The sequence below is a fragment of the Brachyhypopomus gauderio genome, unplaced genomic scaffold (assembly GCF_052324685.1).
Source record: "Brachyhypopomus gauderio isolate BG-103 unplaced genomic scaffold, BGAUD_0.2 sc69, whole genome shotgun sequence".
NCBI lineage: Eukaryota > Metazoa > Chordata > Actinopteri > Gymnotiformes > Hypopomidae > Brachyhypopomus > Brachyhypopomus gauderio.
In genome coordinates this window covers 286,842-309,963 of record NW_027506890.1, presented here as the reverse complement: position 1 = coordinate 309,963, position 23,122 = coordinate 286,842, and the positions used below count along the sequence as shown (strand labels likewise).

The window sequence follows — 23,122 nt, the reverse complement described above, 5'->3', positions numbered from 1 at the left end:
AAACCATGCAGTATCCATCCATCCATCCATCCATCCATCCATCCATCCATCCATCCATCCATCCATCCAGGAGGTGCTGGTGTAAGGGTAGTGTGAGGGTCATGGGTTCCAGTGTCACTGACCGGTGTATTTCTGCAAATCTCACGCTTTCACTCGTTTACTTCTCTCTTTCTCCCTCTTTCTGTTTTTTTGAAGTCTGGGATGGATTAGTCACGGTGAACAGTACCCCTTGGTCGGTGCAGGGACCTTGACACAGCTGTGTGTCTGAGGGTTGTATAAATCACCAGCGGGGTCGGCAGGAGAGAGGGAGGAATGAACAGAAAAGGGGGTGTGTTGGGGAGTGTGTGTGTGTGTGTGTGGGAGGGGGTGAACCCAAAGAGAAGGAGGGAGATTTCTTGCTGCAGCTGAGGGGAACAGGGACACATTTTCTGAGATTGAAGGATCGTGGAAGAAATACAAGGGCACTGAACTCCCAAACCTAATGTCTGGTTAAAAATAGTGCAATCAAAATATAGATCAGTTTTGTGACATGAGATACACATACAGTAGTTAATGGAATATAATTTCTCCAAACTTCTAATACTTTTGGTTTGTGCTTCAGCTTTGTTTTCATATTTTATGTTTGTTTTTCAATATCATGTTAGTTGTAGTGTGTTCCTGTGTTCCTTTTCAACACAAAATGGGCATTTTAATGATGTCACTAGGTACAGCTACAGGATTTACAGTAAATGCAGTGCACACACACACACACACACACACACACACACACACACACACACACACACACACACACACACACACACACATCAGCTGCAGGATAGGTGATTTGGTTATTTTTCAGCATGACAGGCTGCTGGGAAATGGTTGGCTTTGTCTCTGTTGTAACTGTTTTCCACGGTGACCCTTTAACTCCTGTGATGCAGAGAAACCGCCGTTCAGGATCCCGTGACTCACGACTACCTTACAAAGCTTCCTAACATTGGCACAAAACGTGGCGTCTTAAAGACTGAGCACTATCTCACGTCTCACATCACTGGTTTCATGGTTCTCTCTGTGCTCATATCAAGGGTAGAACAGAATGTCAGTTTTTCTTAGTCAATTTATGCCACTATTATTAACCAAACCTTGTACCTTTACTTATACTAAAGATATACTGATTTTTACATAGTATTATTTAAGCATTTTTACAGTTTTTCTCAGTCGATTTACTTCATTTCTCAGATCAGAATTGAAATTCTCAAAGCTGTTAATTCAGTCTCCACATCTCCTTGTCACTTGTGCACATCATAATTTCTCATTGTGTTTCACATTTTGCAAATGCTTTTGTACATTTTGCAAATGGTCATGGACAATTGTCTGTTTTTTTTTTTACATTATCAATTGCAGGGTTGCCAACTTTTCAAAATCGCTTGGAGTGAGATTTGAACCTGGAGGAGGTGGCGAGTGTAAATTGTTGACGTGGGGGGGGGGGGGGGGGGTCTTTTCTGAATTTCAATCAAATTTGTTTTTGTCAACAAACTGCAGTGCAAACAATACAGTCAAACAATATTGCTGTACAAATTTGATTCCAGTCTGATTTCTTTCTATAAGACTCCCACATACAGTGATGTGTAACTTTGTGTTCTGTGTAAGTTTGTATTTTGGGTGTAACATTTTATTTCATTTGATATACAATGGAATGTGCAGCGTTCTTGAAATCAAAAGCTTAGCTAATTTCCATCAGAATATACAGTCTGCACTGACTGTGACTTATAGTTGCACTGACAACATGGCTAAGTATTTTGACTGCATTGTTCATAGGTAATGGCACACAGACTAGATACTCTGATGGCACTGACAAATTGATTGACCTAAATATTTGCTTTTGAGGCAAAACAAATCATTTTGAGTGAAGTATGTGCTTTTGCAGGTATTTCAATGAGCTTTGCTGTTTGCACTAACTGTAAAAGGTTAGATTAAAAAATCCAACATCCAGTACACTCAAAACACAAATTCAATAAAATAAGCACACACACACACACACACACACTAAGGTGAATAAATAAAAGTTATCTGCATGATATGATGCATCTGCCACAGATGCCACACATTGTTCCCAATGCAGCACCCAAAACAAAACGCACCTGGTCATAGTACCAGAAAGATCATTATAGCCTGATTGTTGCAGTTGTTATTTTGAATGCTTGGCTCATTTTTGAAACCTTATTTGATATATATTTCTTATCCGCTGGAGCTCACCATACAGATGACACTGTTCCTTTGTTTCAATTCCTGACTGGCTTTGTGGGTCAATTCAGTTTAACCCAATTTTGCTTGATGTATGTTTAGCGCATTGCCTATTGTCTCCAGTATTTATTCCACATTAATCAGAATCAAAGGAAGGATGTGTAGCTCAGACAGGACGCGGAACGTGCTTAAGTGTGAGACTTTGATTTAATGAAAGGATGCCAGAGAGTCATGAGATTTTATTGGTGTATTTCAATGAACTTTTAATCTCAGATCTCTGGTGTAACCTTGGTACCCGCTCAGTTACTCAGGTGACTTCTTTTGGCAACATGCTCCTCAGGTGTTTCTTCGCTGGTCTTGCCAGAAGACGTAAGACGTGGATTACTAGCGACCGATCAGGTTGCAAAATGACTGATCAGGTTACTAACGAAACCTGAACCACAGAATAATCATTTAAGCAAGCCACAACCTAAGAGATAGGAAACCGAGAATACCGAAGGATCGATCTTGTACAACATTCCTAAAATAGTCCCTTGAATGGACAGATAATATATGTAGATGTATTTAACCCATCGACATCAATTTAATTAAATGATTTCAGTGCTGTTTGTTGGCCGTATATTAACTTGTGCCCAACATTACACTCAAACTCCTGCTTGTTTATTACCTTGTCTGAACCGGTTTGATTAGAAGCACACTCTCTCTCCCATTGATTTACTAACAACCGAACTGTTGCCTAGTTACGCCTGTCTCCAAGGAGAACTCCCCTCTGTAAGTTCCGGCAGAGAAATGGGTCCGTCCAGCTTGGACACACACACTGCCAAACACACGCACGCCCACAGGCACACACACTGACACACACCCACCCACAGACTTACACACTGCTTGGACTAGCTTGAAGTTCGTCTGACCCAAACCAGACTGTACAGTAAATGCCTGGGGAGGAACTGAGGAAGAGTCCCCAGTGTTTGAGAGCGCATGGAAACACCATTACTATTTAACACAAAAGACCACTGAAGGTCTTCCCTCTTTCTGTTTCTCTCCAGTTGGTGTGTTAGATGTGTGTTTGAAGGGGTGAGCATGGGTATGTGTGTGAGTGTGTTTGAAGAGGTGAGTGTTGGTGTGTGTGTTTGAAGGGGTGAGTGTTGCCGTGTGTGTGTTTGAAGGGGTAAGTGTTTGTGTGTGTGAGTGGGTGTCTGAAGGGGTGAGTGTGTGTGTGCGTGTGTGTTAGAAAGGGTGAGTGTGTGTTAGAAGGGGTGAGTGAGTGTGTGTGTGTTTGAAGGGGTGAGTGTTGGTGTGTGTGGGTGTGTGTGTTTGATGGGGTGAGTGTGTATGTGTGTGTGTTTGAAGGGGTGATTGTGTGTTAGAAGGGGTGAGTGTGTGTGTGTGTGTGTGTGTGTTTGAAGGAGTGAGTGAGTGTGTGTGTGTGTGTGTGTGTGTGTGTGTGCTTGAAGGGGTGAGTGAGTGTGTGTGTGTGTGTGTGTGTGTGTGTGTGTGTGTGCGTGCGTGTGTGTTTGAAGGGGTAAGTGTTGGGGTGTGTGTGTGTGTGCGTTTGAAGGGGTAAGTGTTGGTGTGTGTGTGTGTGTGCTTGAAGGGGTAAGTGTTGGTGTGTGTTTGAAGGGGGGTGTGTGTGTGTGTGTGTGTGGGTAAGTGTTGGTGCGTATGTGTGTGTGTGCTTGAAGGGGTGAGTGTGTGTGTGTGTGTTTGAAGGGGTAAGTGTTGGGGTATGTGTGTGTGTGTTTGAAGGGGTGAGTGAATGTGAGTGTGTGTGTGTGTTTGAAGGGGTAAGTGTTGGGGTATGTGTGTGTGTGTGTGTGTGTGTGGGCAAGTGTTGGTGTGTACGTGTGTGTGTGTTTGAAGGGGTGAGTGAGTGTGAGTGTGTGTGTGTGTGTTTGAAGGGGTGAGTGAGTGTGAGTGTGTGTGTGTTTGAAGGGGTGTGTGTGTGTGTGTGTGTGTGTGTGTGTGTGTGTGTGTGTGTGTGTGTGTGTGTTTGAAGGGGTGTGTGTGTGTGTGTGTGTTTGAAGGGGTAAGTGTTGGGGTATGTGTGTGTGTACTGCTGGCCCAGGCATCTGATCTGAGATGGCTCCCTGAGGCATCTGTTCTGCAGGAAGATGTCTGAGACACACAGGAAAGCAAAACATGCGTGTCCAACCCCACCACGGACGTCTCCCTGCGACCCCCCCCACCCCACCCCCCCGACCACCACCTTACTGTGGGTCAGCTCCGGTCCTGACATCATCCGGCAGCCTAGCAGATGGATAGCTCCCAGAAGCCAAACCGGGGCAAATGAATGAAAGAGAAAAAAAAGAAAGAGAGAGAAAGCATCCTTTTCTTCCCAACAAATTCAACAGGCATGTCAACGACATAGACAGAGACGAATGAACGGAGAGAAGGGGACAGAGCTTGTTGGGGAATTCAGATCCATTCACCTCCATCACCTCAATCACCTTGCCTCCATCTCAAATTTCTTATAAAGTAATGATCTATAAGTATTAAGAGAGCACATGTACTGTAAGACAAATTAGGAAGACAAACTATTAGGAACCAACTGCATTCCTGGAAGCTATAAGACTTCCAGGATTCCTGAAAGCTATTTATTAAAGTATGTACACAGACCTTTTCAGTGCAGACATCACCCACTAAATATCCACATTACATGTAACAGGAACATGTGCCAACATGTGCCACAGTCCAACATCTTGTCTAGCTCTGCAAAGCAACTATGCAAATATTTTACTCCAGAGGATGCAAGGAAATTGTTTTTGCTTCTAATAGAAAATTGTGTGTTTAACTCACCTTTTTGACTAAGCATTAGGAGTGAAATTTACAGCATCTTATTGGAATTGAAAGTTCCTGGGTAACAAAAAGTAATAGGTTCACAGCCATACTTTTGTGTGCTTGGACCAAACTTCCTGTGCTTATATTGTCAGAATCCAGGAGGCCCCGTGGCCAGTCAATGGTTAGCGCCCCCTATATGTCATCTGCATTTCCGGTATGGGGATAGAATTGAACCTCATTCCCTGGAGAGCTGCCCGCTTCCCTGTTTTGGAGGAAGAGAACTGTTATTTAAAGCAAGACACGTTTACTGGGCGATTTGTGGGTCTGATCTATGTCTGATGGTGATGTATGTCTGATGGTGATGTATGTCTGATGGTGATGTATTTGGTGCTGAGATTATGGAATAATTGTACTATGAAATAATTTTTTTTATCGCATCCTTCCAATGCAAGAAACACACACGCCTACACATACTCACCAACACATGCTGTACCTCTGTAACAACTCACCAACACATGCTGTACCTCTGTAACAACTCACCAACACATGTACCTTTGTAACAACTCAGCAACACATGTACCTTTGTAACAACTCACCAACACACGTACCTTTGTAACAACTCACCAACACACGTACCTTTGTAACAACTCACCAACACATGCTGTACCTCTGTAACAACTCACCAACACATGCTGTACCTCTGTAACAACTCACCAACACACGTACCTTTGTAACAACTCACCAACACATGCTGTACCTCTGTAACAACTCACCAACACATGCTGTACCTCTGTAACAACTCACCAACACATGCTGTACCTCTGTAACAACTCACCAACACACGTACCTTTGTAACAACTCACCAACACATGCTGTACCTCTGTAACAACTCAGCAACACATGCTGTACCTCTGTAACAACTCACCAACACATGCTGTACCTCTGTAACAACTCACCAACACATGCTGTACCTCTGTAACAACTCACCAACACATGCTGTACCTCTGTAACAACTCAGCAACACATGCTGAAAGGGTTATGGAGGATGAAATGCTAGACTTTGTCACCACAGACTTGCTCACACGCTCTCTCTCTCTCTCTCACACACACACAAGCACACACTCTCTCTCTCTCTCTCTCACACACACACACACACACACACACACACACACACACACACACACACACACACACACACACACACACAAGCACACACTCTCCCTCACACACACGCACACACACACAGACACACACACAAGCACACACTCTCTCTCACACACACACACGCACACACACACACACACACACACACACACACACACACACACACACACACACACACACACACACACACACAAGCACACACTCTCTCTCACACACACACACATGCACACACGTACACACACTCTCTCTCACACACACACACACATGCACACACGTACACACACACACACACACACATTGTTTGTGATGTATGTTGAGGAGTGGGGAAGTCGGAGAGGAATTCCCTGAGTTGGGAATTGCGGGACAATGCAAACGCTGCGGCGTGATCGGCTCCGAAAACTGTCGGCGTGGAGACACGACCCACCCAGACATAAAGCACATGCAGTTACGACCCCGAGGTGAAGTGTCCATTACAGTATCGTGCGGACAAAGCTTCCGAAAGAAAACAATCGAACAATTGAGACATGCACCAGGAGGGTGGGGGAAAGAAGAACAGCCATCATCATCATCATCATCATCATGATCGTGACCTTTCATCTATTCAGTAAGCATCATAGCTTCCTCCAAAGTATACACAAACACAACTAGGTCACTATAAACAGTCTGCAGTATAAACTTGGCATATGTCTTACAACTATATATGCACACACACACATACATGTATGCACAAACTCCAGTAGAATATTATTATGCTAATGATTATAAACACACAATCATAAGGATTCTAATTGCTCACCAAAATTTTAACACAACACCTGAAAATATGAAAATGATTATGCCTCACTTTACCATTATGTATTCCTACATTGCATCACTCATAGTGGTTCTGTGTGAGTGTGTGTGTGTTTTAGTTACTATGTTTTCACATGGGAAAGTCTCCCAGCTGCGCAAGGGTTGTGTGAACACGCTGTAGGAACTGTGCAGGGCGTTCCTCTATGTGTGTGTGCAGAAGGAACGATCATCCAGAGGATATCCTCAATCAAGGGCCAGAGAGAGCACTCTGAACAAGCTCGCTGACAGAAACATAGGCCCTCACACACACACACACACACACACACACACACACACACACACAAACATACACACACACACAGCTGAGCCTACTAACAACCTCAGGGACATACTGCACAACATGCATGCATACGCACACACACACACACATACACGTGCACACACACACACACACACACAATCACACCTCCCACTATTCTCACATGGCTGTGCACCTCTTTTACATTCACAGACTTCGCTGAAAACTCAGTGACCGATACACCCAAAAATTCACAGAACCCATTACTATGTTTCAGCTATACACACTCCCACACCCAAGGATAGTAATCTCCACACCACTCACACACACTATATACAGTATATATAGGGTATATATATGTATATGTTAATTCATCATCAATTATTTATATATATATATATATATATATATATATATATATATATATATATATATATATATATATATATATATATATATATATATATATATATATAGATATGTGTGTGTGTGTGTGTTTGTGTTAATAATGACACATGTAGTGACACGGACCAAATGTTTGTTACACACAACAATGAGCAATGCCAAAGCCAGGAATACATTTTGAGCTCAATCAATTAATTAGATATATGTATATATGTCACACACATGAACAGATGTGGAAGCTTCTTGGTGATTTGTAAATGCATGGACTCTGATTAGTGCTCAGAATAAAAAGAATCCATGCATAAAATGCCAAGTAATTGTAATGCTAACTTGATGAGCACTGCAGCTTTATAATAATGTCTGTTATAACAGCTTGACTAGCTGCTACTAATTGGTAAATATTGTTATCATTCACATGGAATCACCTACGATCCTTGTCCTGCTGATTTACAGTGTGTTGCTATTTCTTCATTAAATGTCCAAAAGACTAAAACTACTTTTAAAGAATGTCTTTGGTGAGGTGACTGTCCTTCAGTACCCCTCTCTCTCTCTCTCTCTCTCTCTCTCTCTCTCTCTCTCTCTCTCTCTCTCTTTTTGCCCCCCCTCGATGTCATCCTCCTCTCCATTGTGTCGCTCCATCCTGAAGGGTGCAGGCATTGTTTGATCCAGATGGAGTGATCACGGTCCTCTCTTTCTTCCTCTTTCCATCTACTCTGCCTCCTATTAATAACTCTCACTCCCCGCTCCTCTGTCAACAAGAGTGACACGCGCAAAACATCCAGGCCTCTCGCCCGGACAATGAGGGAAGAGGCGGAGAGGAGAGGGGATCCCCTGGAAGAAGAACAACAGGATGGATGGGAGTTAAACACAGGGGAGTGGACTTCAGTTAAGGAGAAGAGAGGGTTCCACCGGCGAGACTGTGAGCCCACAGTGGGCCACTCCAACAGGAGTGTGATTTACTGCCGAGGAAACACAGGTTTACGGCTGTATGCTTCAACCATTTGTGACCTACAAATGGGCCTCAGAGGAAACCAAGCACTTCAGAGAGTGACAGAGCGATGGTGCGAGTGGGGTGGGGGGGGGGGGGGGGGACAGGTCAGGGGTAAGAGATATAAAGAGGGGGAACTGTAAAACACAGGAAGCTCTTTCTGTAAAATATCTTTCATCTATCAGATTGCAAATACTAATGTACCAAATGTATGCGAACAGGTTTGAGAACAGAGCAGGTGACCAGGTGACCCAAAACCCAAAACGTTTTCACTTACAGAAGTGAATCAGGTAGAGAACTATAAACATCATACATGTTGTCAATGCATTTGATTTTGCCCTTTTGAGTCACCAAATGCTGTGTGATTGTATATTCAACAAGGTGTACTCTTCTAGAAAGCATTTATATACCAATCCTACTCTGTGCTTGAACAACTTGTACATTTAACATTGGATTCTGTCATCTCTAATGTATATTTTATTGAGTAGCCTACTACTCAAGTGAAGACAACTTTGCTGGACGTATAGTAATCTATCTCCCCCTTGTGGTTAAATGCTAGAACTGCGTGTTTAAAGGCATTAAGTTCATTTGTGTACTAGTTGTGTAAGGACAACACATTAAGAAATTCTATAGAAATTATGGTGCGAATACTTCAAAATACATGCTTAATAAATTGGAGGTGTAATATGATTTAGGCATACGTAGTAACCATTTGAATGAACAATCGATAGCTTAAATGGAGACATTTGTTTCTAACGTAGTTTCCAGCTGTAAAATCTACCAAAGGCCACATTCAAATAGTTTAGATCTATCATTACAACAACATGTATGAAACTTCAACACGTCCTATTTCACAAATCCGGGGTTTTTTTTTTTCAAAATATCAACGTGCGACTCGGAAGTGCGACTCAACCAACCATCATTCCAGTTTCACTTTCTCTTTAACCATTCCATAAATCAAGAAAACATAAAAAATGCGGCAATATTTAAGTAAGTATGCTTATTCACTACAAATGAAGCACTCTTTAAGAATATATTATAGATTTATAGATAATAGGCCTATATGTTATAGTATAAATCGACAAACTTTCGTATAACCTAAAAATGCGTATTTCACGCCTGTGTTCAGGCCTGCCACACAAAATCCCTTTTTTAAACGTGAATTAAGTCATGTTTGACACCTTGTTAATGAAGTCATCTTTGATACCTTAACCAATGTTTTGTTTTTATCGCATCAGTACTCCTCTTCGTGTTACCAGTAACCGAGTTATCAGCGTCTGAACAAATCCCCTGTCAAGTACGGACAGAAAACAATGTTCAGTATCTTAAAATAATCTGGTATAAGGTCGGTATACTGCACATTAGTCATTACTACCATACAAAAGCACAAGGTCCACTAATTCCCCGTTGTATTTTGCGTTGTCCAGGTAATAACCTCGTCTGACTCTCTGGTTGGGTTGGTCATGAAAGATATCCGTAAAAACAGCACAATACTTTATAAACCCGCAAATCTCTCATACCAAATCGGAGATGATTTCTCCTTGCTGATTCCGCAAGACTCAGTAGCAGAAGTGTGTGAGACCTACAGGTGCTCCTTGTGGCCGCATGTAGGACATCGTATTCTGAAAAGCGATTACAGCCGTCCACAAGGTAAGAAACGATCTATGACACCCAGTTCAGGTGTTACCATGTCATAAAACGTATAACTTCGGACTTTTTTCCTGATATTTGCTGTGTGTTATCTTGTTATCTGGGTGAAGAGACATTTTTAGACTACTCATGAACTTTTCCTGTCTATAGGTTGCCAAAATGCGGACGTTTATAGCGCCGTGCAGACAATGGAAGCGCCGTTGAACAACTTTGTAAAGAGTACTATTTTAATCTTCGTCGCAGCTGTGTTTCTGATTCTTTTAAGTGGTTTTGCCTTTGTAAAAAAATTCATACTTAGAGAAAAATACACTGAAGTGCCAGTGTAATCACAATACATATTGCCAAAAACTAATTTGTGAGGGGAATGATTTCAGAAACCTTAACAAGTAAATTATCGAAAAGGTGTGCATTTATACTGATCAAACATTAAGGGAACACCTAAGAGCATTCGTAACTCACTGGGTAGGCTACTTCTTAACTCGAAGCTCACGTGCAGTTCTACTTCAAATACGGTAGAGGCCGCTAATTTCCCTTTAGAAACTAGCGCTGGTTAATGCACAGCATTAGTGCATATGCTTATATAAAAACAATTATTTCGTATAGTGATGTGTGTTTGTGTTTATTACATGTTGTAAACATAATATAGACTTCTATGAACTTGCATTCATTGGAGTGCAAGTTTTACATTCACTTACCACTTGAACAATATATACAACAATCACTGTAAAGAATTTTCAACCCTAACCCTGTCCTTCAACTTTTGTCTGTAGATATTTTTCAACTTCTCCCAGTTTTGGGGTGAGTTCATCCTTAGAAAAATCCCGTTTGTGGTGCGGTCAGAGACCGTATATACGGTCTCTGGATGCGGTTTGCAGTGCTTCTGTACTGATGCATGAAATGTGTGCGCATTTATTGGTATGCGATGGATAGCCTACTAATTGAAAGTGTAAAGTAATTATTTATTACTTATTTATTTTCCCAATTATATTTTATGGTATAATAATAATAAAAAAATATGTAAATCGGTGGTTCGGTTTTCAACTAGCGGAGCCTTTCCATTGCAGATGCAGATGTGGAGTCAACAAAGAACTACTTAGAACTCGTTCGTAAATTGGGAGTCTAATAAGACTTTTGGGAATCACTCGTAAAATTGGCGTTCTTAAAGTTACGTCGTTCTTAAAGTTGTTCGTAAATCTCTAAGATCGTTCAGGGGAAACGCACCCCTGGTTATTACAAGTAAGTTTAGCATATGAAGTAAATGTGTAAAAATGTAAGTGGGCAGTGCTTAATGTTCTATTTGACCCTTTTCGTTTGGAAGAGTAATTTTGTCTCTGTGCATTATGGTACGCTGTGGGAGAAAATCGCAAAGTTGTGAAAGGCTGTGCTACAGCGCCCTCATCAGGCCAGTGAATGTTGTGAAAGTTGTGAAAGGCTGTGCTACAGCGCCCTCATCAGGCCAGTGAATGTCCCTTTACTTGGCTGAGTCATTTCACACATTCTGGGCCTTGCAGTCTTTGCTGCACGTTTCATTTTAGCCGAGAAAAGTACGAGATAAACCGAGCAGTAGGTTTTCATGCACTCCATGCTTGAGACATAAGTTATTCATCAGAGTATGCACAAACATATTTATTAATCTAAAATAAATTAACCAAAAACACATATCCACAATACAGCCGAACCCTGCCAACACTTATCAAATCAATGGAACTGAACCTAACACAAAAATACAGCAAATAGATTACATAAGTGAGAGACAAACGTGATATTTAGCCACTTTGCAGTTAACATTAAAAACTAACAATTTGATTTGAAGAGATACAGGCTATAAGTAAAATTTGCATTTGTACTTGCTCTTTTTTTTAGACTGATTCTGAGATAGTGAATGTGATTGTTAATGTGTCATGTGAAGTGCTACAACAAATCTAATCCTGCTTTGCTTTGTCAATTTTCACTGCTATGCAGATGACACTCAACTTTACATATCAGCCAAACCTGATGACAAACTCAGTTTAGGATAAATTGAGGCATGTGTAAGAGATATTTAATGCTGGATGTCTCTAAACTTCCTTTAACTTAATGAGGACAAAACAGAAGTTCTCCTCCTGGGCCCCAAGGCCGCAAGACAGAAAAATCCAGATCTAATGCTTAATCTCGCAGACTACCCCATTACACCTGCAGTAGCCAAAAACCTAGGCGTCATACTCGACTCCGATCTATACATAGATAATACTACTAGGATAGCTTTTCTACATCTCCACAACATTGCCAAGTTAAGAAATGCATTATCACAGGATGATGCAGAAAAATTGGTGCATGCCTTTGTTAGCTCCAGATTAGACTTCTGTAACTCACTACTGTCAGGATGTTCAAATAGGAATCTAAATAAACTTCAAATAGTTCAAAATGCTGCAGCCAGAGTTCTGACTAGAACTAGAAAATTTCATCATATCAAACCAGTCAGCCCTGCATTGGCTCCCAGTTAAATTCCGTATTGATTTTAAAATTCTTTTATTGACTTATAAAGCACTGCACGGGCTTGCTCCTGAATACCTCCAGGAACTTATTTCCTATTATGAACCCCCACGTCTACTAATGGCGCATTTCCACTAGGGCCTGCTTGGCGCGGTACGGTTCGATACGGGTCGATTCGCAAAGGAACGGTCGCGTTGTGTTTCCATTACAATGATGAACCACCCCAATGTGGGTGGAGTCGCTGTTGGCGCGCGGGTTGTAGTGTCGTGACATCATTTGTATGCGACCACAACACCGGTCGATGCCCCTTAACACATAGCATTATTGTATCTTATTTATCTTTATCTTCATTATTGTATGTGGTTGCTCTAATTATTGATAATAATTTGGTATTACTCAAACAGGCTGAACACACCCTGCATAAAAAGCATCAGTCATACAATCAAATGAAATCAAACTTTATTATGAAATATAGATATTTAAAGTACAACATATGTAAATAATACAGTTATAGTTAAAAAAAGTGCAAAAAGCAAATATATACGTATAGCTTTATATGAAATAAATATTTATAGTACTACAAGCAACATTTTGTGTGCTTTTACTGGCGTCTGTCTCGCATGGTGTTCACAAGTTCGCCAAGCACCCCGAGGAAAGCCCGGTTGAAGGAAACATTTTCCGCCAACTCCCCTCGCCTCGTCAGTGGAAGGGGAATCTTGAACGTAAAAAATAACAAATATTAAACACAAGCATTCACGTGAAAGCAACAACAATATAGCGTAACTGCACAAAATGTGTAGCACGTCATCGCTGCTCATGCTGTGTTTATGGCTACAGCTAACTAGCAACTAGCAAGGCTAAGAGCTAGCTATTGTACAGTAGTGACTGTGGTGGTAACATTAACTACAAACACAGCTCTAAATTCCTGCGTTTACAATAGATGCGTTCATATTACGTTCATATTACATCTTTTACGAGCCTAGTAGTAAAACTGTGAAATCACAATACACTCACCATTCTCCGTGGCCTCCAGCACCGACATTGTCCAGCACGTTTTCTCTTCCGTTACTGGCTGGCTGGTGACCGTATATGGCATCCATTTGCTGGAACCATTTCCAGTCTTTGCGGTTTGCTCCGCTGCGTCCGTTATGGTCCTTCACCGCCCGGTAATCGCGTTAAGCTTTTTTAGCTTGGACCGACCGGCACTGCTGAATGGACCGCTGGTAGCCATGAGTGGCCATTAGCGCGGAAACCTCGCTAAAAACCTTTACATTTCTAGTGGCCCCGTCCAGTTCGCCCTGGATTTTTTGATCGCTGATTATTAACAGAAAGGTTTGTACCTCGGCGTTTGACCAGGGAACAGACTTCGCTCCTTGGGTTTTAAAAATGGCTGAGGAGTCCATAGCATAGCGGAGGAGTCGCTCTCCTGACGCAACCTGTGACGACACTCCCTGGCCAATCAGTGTCATGCTGTTCCTCCACATCACAGAACTGTACCGCTTCGGAACGGTTAGAACCTCGAGCGAGCAGGTACGAAAATAGTACCCGAAAGTACCGGCTAACCGGGACCTGGTACTAATGGAAACACTCACAAACCGTCGCGAATCGAACCGTACCGCGCCAAGCAGGCCCTAGTGGAAATGCGCCATAAGATCACAGAGTGCTGGCCTTTTATTAGTTCCAAAAATTAACAAGGTAACAGCAGGGGGAAGACCCTTTTCTCATAAGGCCCCCCAGCTTTGGAACAACCTTCCAAAATGCGTCCGGGACTCTGACACAGTAACAATCTTTTAAGTCTAGGTTAAAAACCCACTTATTTAGTTTAGCATTTGATAATTAATACCCCCCCCTTAGATAAAGGTAGAGATCCAGGGGTTCATAGGCGAAGGGTTTTATGGTAGACTGTGGCACTGGTGCTGTCATCCTGTTATTGCTTGTGTTCACTCAAGTTTGTTGACAGTGCAGTGGATGGATGCCAATGTCTCAGAATGCCCCCAAGCCTATGTTACCTTCTGGTTCTGCCTTTTTAGCTAGGCTGTAATAATTTAACTTAAAGCCAGAGTTGCTGCCACACTCCAGAAATGTTTATAATCTCATCTGTCCTGTATATGTCCTTATACAGAGCTAATTTTCCTTGTTTTATTTTCTCCACATGTCTGCCCCGCCTACTCGAGGAACACTGAGATGAGGAGAGACAAGCCTTTTCCAGACATCCATCCTGGGCTGGCCACCTTCTGCCTAAACGGATATGCCTACACCAAAATGGGCATTATCCCTTACATGTCTAAATTGTTGTCATTGGCATGGTGACGGGCGTCGGCCAGAGGAGGATGGGTTCCCCCCCTGAGTCTTGGTTCCTCTCAAGGTTTCTTCTTCATGCCCTTAGGGAGTTTTTCCTTGCCACTGTCGCCCTTGGCTTGCTCATGGGGGCTAGGACTCACTTGTAAAGCTGCTTTGTGACAACAACTGTTGTAAAAAGCGCTATATAAATAAAATTTGATTGATTGATTTGCGGAAATTATATGAACAATGAATTTATCAGTAGAATTGATCCTACTGTATGTGAAGTACTTCACGAGAATTCTGGAAAATTCTTCTGAACGGTTCATTGCAGTAATACCCTAGAGGGCGCTGTGGGGTTACATACTGTCTAAATTATTCATCCTACACAAGAGAATCTCTCTTTTAAGAGACCACCAGCAAGTGGCTTTAAGTTAAATACCAAAGTGTCCGTCTACCTAAATGTGACAGCGAAATCATGAGTGAAATTATTTCAGGAACGTTCAGAATGCATGAGAGAGTACTGGGTAAGTTAAATGAAATATCTTTTTTTGTTACATAGACCCTTATTATACTTTTAATATGCCTATACTCAAATCTCAACATGTAGTGTATAATTTAAAAATGTAACTATGCTAGTCAAACCATATGATATCCAAAATTATATAGGCCTATGTGTGAAACATTACTGACTAAATCTAGCAGCATCAAATGGAAGCATCGAAAATATATTTAGTTTGTTGATATTGATAGGCCTACTATACCTTCACTGTAGTTGTTCTTTTTATTATTATTATTATTATTAGACCTTTATTTATACAGGTTGTCCCATTGAAACTTGGCGTCTCATTTACAAGAGAGACCTGTTCTTGCAATCATATTCCTCCCGAATACCTACGTTTGGGAGAGATGAGACAATAACATTATGCTTTAGTTTCTTTCCCTTCCTCATTTTCTGTTGGAAAGTTGGAAACGGTCATTTTGTTTTGTAATTTCATGGCCACAACTACCCATAAGCTCTTTTTAGAAGTGCTTGCTAATTTCATGTGTATTGTGAGGGATGTCATTCTGAAACTAAGAGGGCAAGTCTAACAGATTCTGGGTTCTCGGCTCTAAAGAGTTTTAAAACTTAGGTCCTCATGTTGTTTTCTTAGGAAAATATTTATACATACTGATGTATTGCAGCCGCTGTTATTTTTGATAACGTTGCTTTTAGACTCAGTATTTCTTTGGATACAATACATTAATATTACCATCTGTATTATCTCCCCTACACAACACATGGTTTCATATTCATCCACATAGGTTTTGTTATTATTCCAGCATGGATCTTTGTGCTTTCTTTGCTTGGTTGGATGCTGGTGAGCACGACCCATGTCCAGGTCCGCCACAGTGATGACATTGAACTGCCCTGCACAGCTAGGAATCAAAACAACAAGTATCGCTACATTGTTTGGTTCAGAGACCAGACTGCTATCATTAAAAGAAAAAGCAACGAAGTGACATTTTTTAACAACTCTTCTCCTGCGTCTCTGGGTGTGCGAGAGAGCCTGGTTTTACGTAATGTGCAGCTCTTTGAGTCTGGATGGTATAAGTGCTTCCTGGGTGCCGACATCGGCAGCAGAGATGTGGAATCATTTGTCTCACTCAACGTTTCAGGTAATGTTTGTTATCCTCCTTGGTGGACTTCTTTTTCTGAGTCAAAGGACCACAACGAGTCAAACAACTGACCAGCACCATCATTTTTTGAGGAGTTAAATTTGCGCATTAATGATTAGATATTGTGCATAAATGTACATGTGAAATGATTACATATTAAGCAGGTACTGGGTTGAACTGTATAATGTTACAGTTACAATAAAAAAAAACGCTGTTTTGATTTGCGTGAGACTGATCTTCTCTTTCCAGACCACATCCCTGCTACGACAGTTCCCACATCCACGTGTCCATTTACTCCGGTGGAGGTTTCAGCTGCGTGGACGCCACTGGGCTTCCTGATCCTCAGTGTGGCCAAAGTCATCTTCTGTTCCGTAGCAGTTTGGGTGAGATCAAATAAAGTACCCCCCCCTCTCTCTCTCTCTCTCAGATATAGGCTAGCCACATAACTGGCCACAATACACAGTATTTGTATATCTGCAAATGAAGAAAAGGCTCTCTGTCTGTATTTCTAAAATCAGAAGTTAATATAGGTTATTGTTCTGGTTCTCACTTCCTGTGAAAACAGGAAACCAACTTCATGCTGTAGCATAAAATCTGTAGCATTGTAGTAATTCTGCAATAGTTGGTTTTAATCTTGTTATTCATATATTCTTTAGTATGTACAATAATAAACAACACGTCAGTGAATAACTGACTTTTTTAGATTTAAGTGCAAGACTTATGACAATGTCAGAAAGAGAGAAAAGCTTGCAGACTTCACACCTCAGCCCTTTGCTCTGTCTGGTGGTACGTTGCTGATCAAACATTTCCTTAGGTGTGCAAGATGCAGAGCGGAAGTTCAGGGGGCCACAGAAGGGAAAACAAGCCAAGATACCAGCAACAAACCCAACACTTAAAGTCCTCTGTTTGCTAAAGCTGAAAAAAGTTTCATTTTACTGTAGTTGTATAGCTCATTTCAGATGCAAATGTAATCAATGCAGCTTTACTTAACATTGATGAATGTATAAAGAACCTTAAGAGATAAGTAAGTAAATATATATATATATATATATATATATATATATATATATATATATATATATATATATATTTTAACACATACATTCTATATTAATAAATATATAAAGATAAATATTAAAGGAATAAATGAACACTTCATTACCCTAACTAAATTTGGGGACTAAGATCGTATGCTAGTTGGATCCAGGTGTGGGTAGCATAGTGGTTTAATGAAGCCTTGGTATGTTTTGTTCTAGTCCTTGGTACTGCTAACTGAACAGTACTTAGTTATATATGAGGCCTACTGGGACTGTATTACTGCAGTATGTCAAAATGTGTGTAGGCCCAAAGCTATTTTGGGATTTATAAACATGCTCTTTCAGTCCAACTACATTACTGTGCAAAAGTCATAGGACACCCAACAACATAGGCTTTTGAATTGGCAGTGATTTTTAACATATAAAGACACTATAATATATAAATATGAATGCCTTAAAGATTAATGCAAATAAACACTAATAGTAACAAAGTGAAAAGTAACAAATCTTGTGCATATATTTTCCAAAAAATAAAGCTGACATCTTGTGAAATGGAAGAATACAAGTTTGATTCTCAACCCTTTCTTCTATGTTTGACATTGGAATATATAAAATATTTCAGCCTAACAAAAAGAAGCTCAAAAGTCTTGAAATGCAATTACTGTAAGTGCTATAGATGAAACAGTGGTGTAGTGTTCAGATGAACTTTCACTTTGGCACACTGCTCACACTACCCAACCTAACATTATATGAGTAGTGTGAGCAGGAAGGATTGGGTGTCTTATACCGCACTCTGTCTCGTCACACCGCAAAACTTTTTATTTTTGAAAGAATATAAACATAATTTGCTTGGGTGGCCTAAGAATTTTGCACAGGACTGTATGTGAGATAACTATGCCTAAAATAGGATTACTTCAAAATGCCTGAAGAGAAAACTTAAAAGAGAAACAAATACATTGTAAAGAACCTGGACATGCCACACATTTCAACTCATTACAGGCTTAGTAAGTCACTCTGTTTTCTTGCCCCCTTGCCCATCATGACCATTAAGGGGTCAAAACAAAACACACACACATGCACACCGTGCAGACACATACATACACGCAGCACACAGAGAGAGAGAGAAATCGAGAGATCAAGAGAGAGATACTTTTACTGTTCCTTGGTATCCTTGGAGTCTGAAGTATCTTCTTTGTTCTAGTATCATTTGTTAAGGGAGACAACAAAACACTTCAGTAAAGCTTTCTGGATGCTGTATAGTTAAATGAATCCTATGGGTCAAAAATCACCTGCCTTCACTAAATTCTTTAAATAAAGCTTAATTGTATTTTTAACCCTAGATATATTTTGCACGATGAACTAAACTGTCATTCATCACACATTTTGTGAATATCTGGTGTTTTCTTCTATAACAATGCAGAACCTGTCCATGTCGATAAATGCATACCTGTCAAGTGTTGTATTTAAAAATACGGGACATTTCCCGTATGTGACAATCGCCTAATTTGCATAATCTGTTATTTGCATATAGCTACAATCGAGGCTGTAGGAGAAACGAAAACATCTTTGGAGTGGCAAAAAGTGAAGAAAAAACACCCCAAATATGTTTTGAACTACAAATGAATGAAAAAAATTAAATTTTCTAGTGGTATTTCTAGCTACAAATGGGGACATCTCCTGGGCATATTTCTGTGCCTTTAGTTTGTGCTTGGCAGATTGTTCGTGCTGACGGACATCGTTCCTTTCCCCATGAGAGACACTAAAATCACAGCTAGAAATCTTACAGAATGAGTAGCTATGCCCCTTCATGCTCCTCTTTAGGAAAGTAAATTCCCTGTCCCATTCGTCAAGGTACTTACATGTACGCTTAGCTTTTTTGGCAGGACTGCCTTCTCTCGTTAAATCCATCTCTGATTTGTTGTTCCACCTGCAGTATTCTGGGTGGCAGTTCTCGCGAGGCTAGTGACAGAATTCTGTTTGGAGCGGCACATGAATGCTTTAAAAAAAAATTAAAATTGAAAACTGAAAATACGGGACAAATACGGGAAAATAAAAATACGGGATGACGCCGGGACAGAGAAGTAAAATACGGGACTGTCCCGGCCAAAACGGGACACTTGACAGGTATGTAAATGTCATGTACAGTTTAGATGTTCAGATACCGTGCCAGGCAAACACTGAATGAAGACTACAATACCAGAGTCACCTGGTGCATGATTTGTGTGGTACTCCACACACGTGTTTTAACACATGCTGTACAGAGTCCGTGCACACAAAAGCAAGGGGCTTGTTTCAGCAGCAAAATCACGAGGCCCACGGGCCTGCTGGAGGATTTGAATGATTGTTCTGTGTAGCTGACTGGTCCTGTTAGATGGATCGAATTGATTGAAGCATATTCACAGAGAGAAGAATGCAAGGACACCAAAATGGCTTCATATAGTCTGCAATATACAGGGTGGGCCATGTGTATGGTGTGAGAGAAATTGATTATTGACTAATTATCATTGATTAGATCATGTTTATTTATTATAAGAGATCATTATGAACTTTATGATTTAGGACATGTCCATTCTGACTAAGCAGAAGGACTACAATAATGAAGTAGTGTGATTCAGTGTACCATGTTTAGTTCATATTATGCATGTGTGCTATACGTGACCCAGGTCAGGGAGAGTGCTGAGGGTAAGAACACTCTGTTAACTGGTAGTCACTAGGCTACTAGTCTTGGGTCATTCAGCTTTCTCTGTGTTCAACTGATACATCAGTTGCTTCCGCTAACTCTAGGGAAGTCCATATTAGGAGATACACACATGTGAGACAATGTAGCCTGCTAACGCTTATGTTTTGGAACATGCTGTGCTAAAGATAACCTGCTGTTAGAACTGCTGAATTGTGTTTAAGATTGTATATAAGCAGGGGGACTGCCCCCCTGTCTTCAGAGTTGTCATGCTTGAATGAGACTCTCATGTCTGTGTCTGTCTTGTATCTGTCTTTGTCCTATTTATATATATTTATATTTTTGTAATAAATTAATCATTTAACCACGTCTGAGTCCTCATCCATTTCCAGAAAATTTCCACGACAATTGATACACCTAAATAAAATGGGAATGGTTGGTGATATTAACTTCCTGTTTGTGGCACATTACTATATGGGAGGGAGAAACTCTTCAAGATTGGTGGTGACAATGGCTGCCATTTTGAAGTTGGCCATTTTGGATCCAACTTTAGTAGGGAAGAGGGTCATGTGACACATCAAACATATTGAGAATTTCACAAGAAAAACAATGGTGTGCTTAGTGTTAACATATCTTTATTATTTCATGAGTTATATACAAGTTTCTGACCACTTATAAAAATGTTCAAAGTGCTACCCATTGTTCAAAGTGCTCACACACACTGTGTATAAGTGGTCAGAAACTTGTAAATAACTCATGAAAGAATAAAGTTACATTAACTAATGTGCCACAAACAGTAAGTTAATATCACCAACCATTCCCATTTTATCTATGTCACGCTTGGCTCCGCCCTCCTCCTGTCTGCCACACCTTTGTATTAATCCTGCCTTTATTTGCCTTCTCACCTGTTTCTTGTTTGTTTCATTATAGGCCCTTTTCACACTTCCGCATTTTTTCTTCCGGAAGCTCTCGTTGCAGGGTAAAGTTACTTCCGTTACACATTAAACAATGGCAGAGTCCAATAACGAGCTTTTGCAGTGCACCAGGGTGCTCGATCTCGAAGCAAAAACAGTCGTATCTCAGTTTCTATGGTTTTCCGGCTGACGACGAGCAGATGGGTTTGTGCAATTAGGAGGGATGAAGGGGAAAACTTTGTGATATGGAGCATCTTTGTGTGTAGCCAGCATTTCACTGCTGCAGACTACATAGCAGGAAGCTCGCGGCTAAAAGTTGGTACTGTTACTGTCCCCGGTACTGTTACTGTTCCCAGCCGGTTTCAGTGGAACAGTTGCTGTCCGCGTTTGAAAGATAAAGCTCTCGGCTGGGAGTACACGTACGTCCGCTAGCATCTAGCCCCGGTCCGATAGCATCTAGCCCCGGTCCGATAGCATCTAGCCCCGGTCCGATAGCATCTAGCCCCGGTTCGCTAGCTTCTAGCCCCGGTTCGCTAGCTTCTAGCCCCGGTTCGCTAGCTTCTAGCCGTGATCCGATAGCTTCTAGTCGTGATCCGATAGCTTCTAGCCCCGATCCGATAGCTTCTAGCCCCGATCCGATAGCTTCTAGCCCCGATCCGATAGCTTCTAGCCCCGATCCGATAGCATCTAGCTAGAAAAGAGCAAGCTCTCGGCTGGCAGTACACCACGAACATCTACTAGTCGAGAGTTTGCTCTTTCAAATGCGACAGCAACTGTTCCACTGAAACGGCTCTGAAACTAGTTGTGATCCGCTAGCATCCAGCTCTGCTCGGTAGCATTCAGCTCTGACCATCACTTTGCTGTCGACTATATTGGACACTGAATAAACAATAACACGTAATAACTTGGTGTGTGTCATGAACTTTATTGATACTGATGTAAACCAAACAATCAATAGCTGACGTCCCTTGGCTTGCTAAAGCCGGGCGTACACTGTACGATATTTTAAATCATGTACTCCGCTTCAGCTCAAACTACGACTAAATAGCAGGGAGAGTCGGCTCGTGGAGCTGCTTCAACAGTGCGATACTCTCACGAGGAGCGATTTGAATTTCAAACATGTTTGATATTCTTTTTTTTTTTTTTTTTTTTTTCTATTTATTATTTTTTTATTTTTGTACATATAACATGACAATAACAATACTCTGGGGTGAAGAACATATGACCAAAGGGTAAAATAATACAAAGGAGAAAAAAAAGGGAGGAAAGGGGGGAGGGATTATTTAAATATTACAGTTTTTTGTGTTTGTCCATGAGTGTGTGATTGTATGTGCCCATGTGTGTATAGGTGTGGTGAGGTGAGATATATGCAGATATATAAGTTAAATATTTGCTGTTTAGTGTTCGTTTGTGTTAGTGTGTGCATTCAGGTGCACATATACATATAAGATCTTTAGTATGTTTTATGTTTACATGTATTGTATTTGTATGTAAGGGGGGGTGTGAGGCTCACAGGCTAAGGTAACAATGTCATTTCAGAAGAGAAGTTAGTGTTGAAACCCATATGGACAGAGAATCTGTATCTGTGTGTGTATTAGAAGCGGGTGTATTATCAAGAGTAATATAGTCCAGAAGAAGATTTTTCCAGAGTGAGATGTCGGTTTTATGTCTTGTTTTCCAGTTCATGAGGATTGTTTTCTTGGCGATGGTTAAAGCTATAAGAAGCATTTTCGTATTAGTGCTATTAAGATTAGTGTTGGCTACGTCATTCAGTAAGCAGAG

The 23,122-nt window shown here is 41.0% G+C and overlaps 2 protein-coding genes across 2 annotated transcripts; both read left to right on the top strand.

Moving 5' to 3' along the window:
- The first annotated feature begins 9,498 nt into the window (after nucleotides 1-9,498).
- Nucleotides 9,499-15,281, top strand: LOC143490983 (uncharacterized). Its single transcript, XM_076989577.1, has 5 exons — nucleotides 9,499-9,641; nucleotides 9,890-9,996; nucleotides 10,079-10,301; nucleotides 10,452-10,513; nucleotides 11,072-15,281. Exons 1-5 carry the CDS (start codon nucleotides 9,626-9,628, stop codon nucleotides 11,195-11,197), a joined length of 534 nt encoding a protein of 177 aa, XP_076845692.1. The 5' UTR covers nucleotides 9,499-9,625; the 3' UTR covers nucleotides 11,198-15,281.
- Nucleotides 15,282-15,419: 138 nt separating this feature from the next.
- Nucleotides 15,420-17,745, top strand: LOC143490982 (uncharacterized). The gene is made up of 4 exons (XM_076989575.1): nucleotides 15,420-15,580; nucleotides 16,377-16,712; nucleotides 16,962-17,095; nucleotides 17,527-17,745. The coding sequence occupies exons 1-4, from the start codon at nucleotides 15,532-15,534 to the stop codon at nucleotides 17,623-17,625; spliced, it is 618 nt and encodes a 205-aa protein (XP_076845690.1). The 5' UTR covers nucleotides 15,420-15,531; the 3' UTR covers nucleotides 17,626-17,745.
- Nucleotides 17,746-23,122: the final 5,377 nt, after the last annotated feature.

Excerpts from the sequence above, each read along its gene's own strand:
- LOC143490983 (XM_076989577.1), top strand. Across the intron at positions 10,302-10,451 it reads CGATTACAGCCGTCCACAAG|GTTGCCAAAATGCGGACGTT; the intron begins GTAAGAAACGAT and ends TCCTGTCTATAG. Across the intron at positions 10,514-11,071 it reads AAGCGCCGTTGAACAACTTT|ATATTTTTCAACTTCTCCCA; the intron begins GTAAAGAGTACT and ends TTTTGTCTGTAG.
- LOC143490982 (XM_076989575.1), top strand. The coding sequence starts at position 15,532 with ATGAGTGAAATTATTTCAGGAACGTTCAGAATGCATGAGAGAGTACTG. Across the intron at positions 15,581-16,376 it reads AATGCATGAGAGAGTACTGG|CATGGATCTTTGTGCTTTCT; the intron begins GTAAGTTAAATG and ends TTATTATTCCAG. Across the intron at positions 16,713-16,961 it reads TGTCTCACTCAACGTTTCAG|ACCACATCCCTGCTACGACA; the intron begins GTAATGTTTGTT and ends TTCTCTTTCCAG.